General features: G+C 43.5%; 1 protein-coding gene across 1 annotated transcript; it reads right to left on the bottom strand.

Moving 5' to 3' along the window:
• Positions 1-1,325: 1,325 nt before the first annotated feature.
• On the bottom strand, positions 1,326-5,913 carry LOC110017318 (Krueppel-like factor 6). Its single transcript, XM_023950116.1, has 4 exons — positions 5,564-5,913; positions 4,297-4,861; positions 3,657-3,780; positions 1,326-3,563 (listed from the first exon to the last, which is right to left on the bottom strand). Exons 1-4 carry the CDS (start codon positions 5,663-5,665, stop codon positions 3,512-3,514), a joined length of 843 nt encoding a protein of 280 aa, XP_023805884.1. The 5' UTR covers positions 5,666-5,913; the 3' UTR covers positions 1,326-3,511.
• Positions 5,914-8,342: the final 2,429 nt, after the last annotated feature.

Here is an 8,342-nt window from a genome sequence, read left to right as displayed (position 1 = left end):
AACTTGCAGATTTTATCAAAATAAAAACTCACTGTGGCAGCAATTTACCTTAGACTCTGTTTGTAACCTTTATAAGTTACGGGGACTTTGAAAAACGTGATATAAAGTTTCCCAAATATCCTTCCTTAGTTACAACATCAAAGTGGGAAAGCAACACAGTCATAATGCCACATTTACATGGAGCTTCCTACACATCTGCACACTTTATAATGAAAAAATCCAGGTCAAAAGAGAAAAATAAAACCCAGGTCTATCTAGACTTTCTTAAAAAGTCAGTTTTGTTTTCTTTCAGCCACAATGTTAAGAATTAACAGTTCTGCTTTTCAGGCAAAAAAACTCCTACTTTTGTGAAACTTCAACATCCTTAGGCACAATTCTTCGATAAACCTTTGGGTAAGATCTGAAGTACAGAAAAGAGATGCTCCTTTCACTTAGTTTAATGTTGTTTTGCAACTTAAACTAGGCTCTTCGGTTTAATCCACCGCTGCTTCGCATCATCTTCAGAGTAATTGTCGAACAAATGCATAAAAAAGGCTCTCCTAATTAAATGCCATGGGCTGCAGAAGATGGAGATAAATTATTTATACTGCTTTGATGAGAACTAGCTGGCTGAAAGGAAGAAAGTGCAGCAGCAGGTTTTGGAGAAACTTTTTTCTGGTTGAAGAAAAGGCAGGTTTGTTTCTTCTCCCAAAAACAGGATTTCGAATTCATCAAATCAGGAAGAGGTGAGGCTGTTTATAGCTGCTGGCAGGTACGGCCTATTTAGATCGGCAAATCCATCTGCTTCCTTATTTAATCTGTTGCACTGGGGGAAGTACGGTGTAAAGTAGATAATAACCTTTAACAGATTTAACCAAAAACTATTAGAAAATATGAAAGAATTAGGGGTGTAACAATTCGACTATCAATTTACATTCCTACGATCCGATCTGTCTGAGGCTTTTTGTTAACCGAACTGACCTATACTGTTAAAAGATTGTTTCTAAATAAAATAAATTGATTTAAAGCGATGTTGGAGAATATGTGACCATATGAAACAGTATGTTGTGAATGGATTTGTCATTAATTCTTGTTAACGTGTTTGTTTGTACATATGTTTCATTTAAACTTGATTATGTTGCAAGCAATGGTTGAGGTTCTGGCTAAAGAATTAGAATAAACTGAACCAATATCGACGACGAATCTCATCTGCAATCACAAATTATGACGTGAATCGAATTGTTAAAATGAATCGTGACACCCCTATGAATAATAGTCAATAAAAAGGTTTAAATGGAGTAAATAAAGATGGAGGAGAAACTAATCAGACACAGAAAGCGCCAAAGTCAGATAAGAATTTCTTATTATTCCAATAAAAAATACATTCATACAGAAATATAACAATTTTGCAAAACAATTTCAAATAAAAATTTCATAAAGCATAAACATAATTTTACAAAAGTTCTTTCCCCCCCCCTCTCCTTTTCTTTTATACAAAGATTCAGAACAAAGAGCTGTGTGGGACTTAACAAGTCAGATGATGGGAAGGACATGATGATGATGATGATGAAGATGGAAGCAAAAACAATGAGCTTAATCAAGGCTCAATGGGAAGCAGAATCGGCTGCTGCTCTGCCCACAAAAAAAAAAAAAAGTCCACGCCAGCATTCCCAGAATCCACTGCAGCAAGCAAGTTTGTGCTCATCCCGTCCGCCACGCTCGCTGACGTGAAAATCCATATGTCGCGACTTGCTGCAACATCGAAATTCCTGCAGCGGAAATCGCTAACATCTTCGCCTTTTGAGCTTTCACCCCTCCAACGACGTAACTTTTTTTTTTTTTTGACCAAATTTCCATGCGCTCTGCTAGATTGTGCATCCACCTTCCTCCTTTCAACCCCATAATACTGTTGCAGCTTGGCTAAAACAACGCTCTCCAGACAGGTCAATAAGAAACCTCCACAGTCAGCAGTCTGTGACAGATTCCACGCCAACAAAGCCTTTAGCAATTCATTACAGAGAGGCAGTACAAGGCGAGGCCTGTCCCACTGCAGACTGTTAATTACAATAAATCTTTAGATTTTTCTGGAGTCCCACTCGCAGTGATGGATGATGGTGGGTGGAGAATGCTGGTCAAGACACTAAGAAAGAGAAGCAGATCCCAAAAAGGTTTTTTTTTTTTTTGTTGTTGCTGTTGTACCTTTGTTCGGTGCAAGATGGAGTACATACTACACAGTAGTTCTTGCCTTTAATAAACAAATGTAAGTGCTCTTTACATACAGTGTGTAATAAATACGCATGTGGTCGTCTCAAACGGCGGCCACACGGGAACACAAAAGTCTTTATATGTCAAACTACAGCCAAAAAAACAGAAAAATAGGAGGCAAGTTGGGGTATTTGAGGCTTGATTTCAGCCCTAAAACAAAAAAAACAGAACGTGACGCCCCTCTGGGGCAAAAAAAATACACAACCCTACGACCCGCAGGGGGCGAGTCACTTGCATAAGGCACCATTAACAGTGCATTATTAAGATTTTAAATAAAATCAAAAAAATTAAAAATGGATGAAGAATGGAAGGGGGGTAAGAAGAAAGCTTTATGTACAATATTGTAACATTTAACCGATTGGCATTTTAGCTGCACTTTTTATGGAAACTACTTGAAGTCCTGCTAACAGTGGAAACTGGAAATGAACAAACCCCTAAAAACCATGCATTTAACCTGTCTATGATACTGACGTTAAGAGTATAGTTTGTGTTATACCTCTAAGCACACGGCTTATACAGTCGAGGACTACAAAAGGAGCTTTGTAGATTGTAAAAAAATGTAAAAAAATCAAAAAAAAAAAAAAACAGGCTACATAACACATTGCACATTTAGTAGCTGCACCAAAAAAAACAAAAACAAACAAACACTCAAGTCATACACTGAAACTGGCGAGAGCGCCCCCCCCCCTTCGGTAGACAACATTGGTAGCAGCCCCACATGATGCACCCACCAACCCACCAATAGGAAGGGGGGGTGGGGGGTGCCAGCCAGACATTCACAGTGCACGCATGCTTACGTCAGACAGGTCTGCGAAGTACCAGTGTATCGTCTGTCCACGAAACATCATGCACCACACGTACAGATCAATCGCTCTCTATGTGGGTCCTTTTTTTTTTTTTTTTTTTTGTCTTTTCAATGATTCAAGTTTTTTTGTTTTTGTTTTTTTTTTAATCCAAAAAAAAAAAAAAAAAATCGTTCCTCATCCATGATTTTGTCCTCTCATCGCAACAGAGCGCCTTTTTTTTTTCCCTCTCCAAAGAGAGCTCCCGGAGGCACTGGGTTTCAGTATGGTGCAAAACGGCATGCTTTGGCTGGAACACTCCTGCCTCTCTGCTCTGGGACAGTTCAGCCAAGAGGCTTTAGCTGGGAAATGGAGTTTTTTTTCTTTCTTCTCTTTTTTTCCCCCCCTTATACTTAGAAAAAAAAAAAGAAAAAGAAAAAAGGAAAAAGAATCCCCCTTGCAGCGTGGCTTGGTTTGACCCTGCTTTAGATGTGCCTCTTCATGTGAAGGGCCAGATGGTCAGACCTGGAGAAACATCTGAAAGATATTAAAAGGGGGCGGGGTTAGTGGGAAGAAACAACTGGTGGGGGGGGGGGGGGGTCTTTTTTGAGGCTGCTGCTTCCAGCTCACCTGTCACAGTGACTGCATTTAAATGGCTTTGCCCCCGTGTGCTTCCTGAAGTGTCTGGTCAGCTCGTCGCTCCTGGCGAAGCGCCACTCGCAGCCCTCCCATGAACACCTGTATGGCTTCTCACCTGCGAAAAAAAAAGCCAACGGTTGAAGGAAAACGTAAATCAAAGCAATCTGGAGTGAAGGCCGAGGGAGGCAGTCTAGCGACCTCAAATATGTCGGAATAACTGTGCAGGAAATGCAAAAAAAAAAAATGTAAAAAAAGTGTTGGAGTGGCGCCTCCCAAATAACAAGCATTCAAATCTGCGTTCAGAGCCCCCCTCCCTCCCTGGCTCCCCGCCCATTCAACCCTTTCCCATGGTGAAACCCAATCTGTTTTGAAGTCCTTTTATCTCCCATTTGCCCCCGCCCCGCCCCTCTTCGCTGCTCTCATTCGCTCACTGCTGGCTCAGTCAGTCACATTCCACACAGATTAGGTCACTTTAGGTATCCAACCATGCAGAGCTAATGCTCGCAGCTGAGGCACGGACCTTTAAACGCATTACACAACCACTTCCGCCACTCATTCAATAAAAATAGGTTCTGTTTTGGGGCCTTCCCCCCCCCCCACCCCACTTGTGACTTCTACCCCTGATTCTCACCTGTATGAGTGCGCTGGTGTGCTTTGAGGTGGGAGCTCTTCGTGTAAACCTTGCGGCAGCCGTTGAAGTGACACCTGTGTACCCGCCTCTTGCTGTCAGGGGACGCGTCCCCGCAGATGAGTCCCGTCTTTTCAGAGCTTTTCGCGACACCGCCGCTCCGGATTTTGACCGGCAAGTGCAGGTCGCCGTGGCCGGCCGCCCAGCCGCCCATGACGGCCTCCGGGGAGGACGGCGGCGTGCTGATGACGGAGGGGCTAAAAGGTCCGGAGCCCGCCAAAACGGAGCCCAGCGGGTTGGAGGCGAAGCTGTGCGTGGGCGAGAGCTCCTCGGAACTGTCCGACGCCTCGCTGCTGGCGTCCGAGTTCACGCTGTTGCTGTCCAAAATGGGGCTGTCCTGATTGTCCTCCTCGTGGGACGGCACCAGCTTGGGGTCGGACCCGGCCTTGGCCTTGTCCCCGCAGGCCAGGATCAGCTTACTCCACAGGTCCTCCTGGCTATCGAACTTTAAGTCGGACGTGGAGACGTACGGCTCGCTCTGCAGGTAACGCTCCAACTCCAAGCATGTCTGGGGGGGGGGGGACACCATGAGACAATCGTCTTTTATGAAAAGGCTTCAACGCGGAAGTTGCAGAAAATGAATAAACATTTGGAGTATTAGAACGATTTCCAAATCTACTCTTAACTTCTTTTTTGTGGACAACTCCTGCAAAACAAAAAAAAAAGCTCTGCAACTCTGCAGCGACGAACGTGCCCTGTCATTTCATCACACCGCCATGACTCACTGAACATATTTAAAGTCCTTTTAAGGAAGTGCCTGAACACACACACACACACACACACACACACTCCAGCACCAGAGGCCATTCAGCTGCCTTTCCTCATGTCACTGACATGAAATCACATCCTTCCTCAACCAGCTTCAACAACCCCAACACTTTTTAGGCTAAAATAAAAGGGGGGGTCTTTAAGATCTATTAAGGGGATGGGGGCTCACTCAGTGACGGGTGGGATGCTGATTTGGTCCACTAAACAGCAAAAAAATAAAAAATAAAACAACGACAACATTCTGCAGGAGCTGCAGCATTCACTGCATGCATCCTCGACTCCAGCTGTCAGACTGACACACTGATCCACTGCAAGTCTGACGCCAACTTCGCCTCTAAACCCTGTTCGTTGAAGGGTACGAATTAAAGAAAGCGTCTGTTTTTGTTGGTTTTTTCACCCTCATGGGTAAATAAAGACATAAATAAAATAAGTTGATATTCACCTGCTGCCAGTACTCTTCCAGTGACGGTAAGGCGGAGAAATAGCCCGTGTCATGAACTATTTGAAGTTCCTGAAAGATGCTGCACATCGGTAAAACATCCATTTCCCCCGCGCGTCTCACAGTAGCCCTACGCGGTTTAAAGTGTGCCTCCGGCCGGAGAAGAAGAAGAAAAAAGCCACTCAGACGAGTTAGAACGACTCCAAAACAAATATGGAAACCAAAGGTTCTTGTCTTGGAGACCAACAGCGGACGCGAAGTCCGTCCCCCCGTCAAATCCCCGACACTTCCTTCTCCTCTCCGCTTCGAATATTTGCAAACACCGAACTGGACGAGGAGCGACTGCGCTCTGCAAACTTCCCTATTCAAACCAACACCTCCGCCGCCCCGCCTACTGTCCTCTTGCTACGTCAGCGGCGTCTCGGCCAATCAGCAACGAGCAGCGTAAGGCAGCTCAAATGATATCACACTCACCCAATCACGAACGCCTCTCTTTTTCATTTGTTTTCTTCCCTCCGTTTTGATAGGTCTATTCGATTGGAGCTCGCTGCTGATTGGTCGGTTATTTTTAGGCTAGTATATAAAGCGCTGCCGAGCTCCCTCAGCTTGTAGTTCTCACCGACGGCCAAACTCTGCTGCACAGACAGCGCATGTGAGCCGAAACTGTACACTTATGTGGAAAACATCCCTGCAATCTTAGCCACAAATAGCATCTGCAACACTGCTGTTTAGATGGGCTGAGCTCTTCCCCTCCAAAAAACCTGTGGTTAAGTCTTTGCACCATGTCTTGGGACACTGACTAATTGCTGGCAGGATGTCATGGTGTTATCTTACAGGAAACTTTTGTCTTCACTTCTCCTGTATGACTAAATTTGTGACATACAGAACATACTTCTGCTTTATCACCGAAAGGCAGAAGCTTTGCCCTGCAGCCGAAATGCAACAAACTGCAGCCTTTTTTGTAATCGGTAAAATAAAATAAAGGGAAAAATGTATAAACTAATTGGATCTTTAAAGAACATAAAGCTAAGGTGCATTCAAAAGCATAAAAAAAACAGCCTTTTAATCTGCAGCCATTATTTATGGATTAACTTTGGTTGTGCTTATTGATGTTGACGGGATTTTGAAAGGTATAAGTAGCTCTTGTTAAAATGTCAGTCTGTTCTTTTACGAGTCAATCTTTGTGAAGCTGTGTCAGACTGTGTTTTTTCACATATTACTAACAAGGTTAGGAGTTAGCCTAGTCACAGTGACGTTTGTTTTAGTGGTATCAGTCTGTTTTTACGTGTTGCATACAAGGCTGGGAGTTACAGATTTTAACTTGGCTAACCCTTCTAACGTGTGGCGTATTAGTGTGAATGCAGTTAATGAAGTCTGACTGACTGACAGACTTATCTCAGACTCTTTTGTCTCACTTAATGTGCCTTAGAGTTCGGTGCACCTTATAAATGACATTGTTTCTAAAATAGACCACTCATTGAGAGTGCACCTCATAATTTGGTCCTGAAAATGCTGTAAAATAAGAAGCAGGATAAGATGTTCTGAGTTAAAGTATATTTTCCCCCACTTACATTAAGTATCATGATCGCTGTAAAAAATATAAATAAATCAAAAATATCATTTTAGACACAAATAACTAACAATGGATGCTACTTTAAAAAGGTTTGCTGGAAATAAACTGTTTTTTCTTTTTTTCATATGCTAATATTTTGAAGAAAACGCTTTTTTTTTAATGACTATAGTTATTCTACTTTGTTTCAGCCTATTTTTTGTTGGGTTATTATTGAAGATTCAATCTAAACAACTTTAAGAGATGGAGTAATTCATATTTTCATTTTTTCTTTTCACACTGACAGAACCAACGTTTCCAAGAAACCAAATAAAACAAGAAGAGAGAAATTTTCCAGACTGGAAGCCTTCGTCAGGCAGCACGTTTCAAAACACAGATGGTTATCAGAGTAATACAACTAAACTGCAACACCCAGAATTCCTCAGCTGTCTGGTGATACCCGGCTGCATTCTTGCATGAATGAATCCTCATTCCGGTAGCATTCCTCTCCATATTTTGGCCCTGACGACACGTAACCCCGAACAGCTCTTATCACTTCCTGTCTGAAGGGAGGACTCTCGTGCCACAGAGGCATCTCCTCTCGCAGCTAATTCATAAAGTCACAACTTGGCATGCCAAAGGCCTCCTGAGATAAACAGCATTTCACAAACAGAAGCCGCTTTTGTTTTCCAAGCTGCTGGAGATTTTGTGCTGCCGGCCCCCAAGCAGACAACTGAGCGGTCTTTGTGGCGTTTTCTATTTGCGAGGTCGCATTGGTCACCCGCAGCATCTGATTTGATCATAAGGCAATGGTGATGCCTTGTGGAGCCCGGAGCAGGCCTAGGTGTCCTGGAAAAGAAATTCCACGCTCCACCGTGTTGCTAATGGAGCTTTCCATTAACTGCATCCAGGACTCAGCTGACATCTCACTTTGAGGGGTAAAAAGTCCAGCTCGAACACCCAGGCAGACAGCATTGTGCGATTCATGCGTTTTGAAATGTCTTACGGGTAGGACTGAGTGTTCAGGTTCTCCTTGGGCATTAGCTTCTTGCTTCAAAAGAAAAGACCTTTTAAACCAAACATTTAGGGAATGTGCCCAAATCCTGCATGGTAGCTTTTATCTTGGAAGGCAAGGTCTGCAGCTTTATCATTGTTACACAACCCCAGTCCAGTTGGTAGCCACAGGATGGTGCAATTACCAGATGACCCGTTTCAATGCCTCACTGTCAGCAC

Source organism: Oryzias latipes, chromosome 20 (genome assembly GCF_002234675.1).
Source record: "Oryzias latipes chromosome 20, ASM223467v1".
NCBI classification, from domain to species: Eukaryota; Metazoa; Chordata; class Actinopteri; order Beloniformes; family Adrianichthyidae; genus Oryzias; species Oryzias latipes.
The sequence above is the reverse complement of the archived record's forward strand: the minus strand, read 5'-3'. Positions and strand labels throughout refer to the sequence as shown.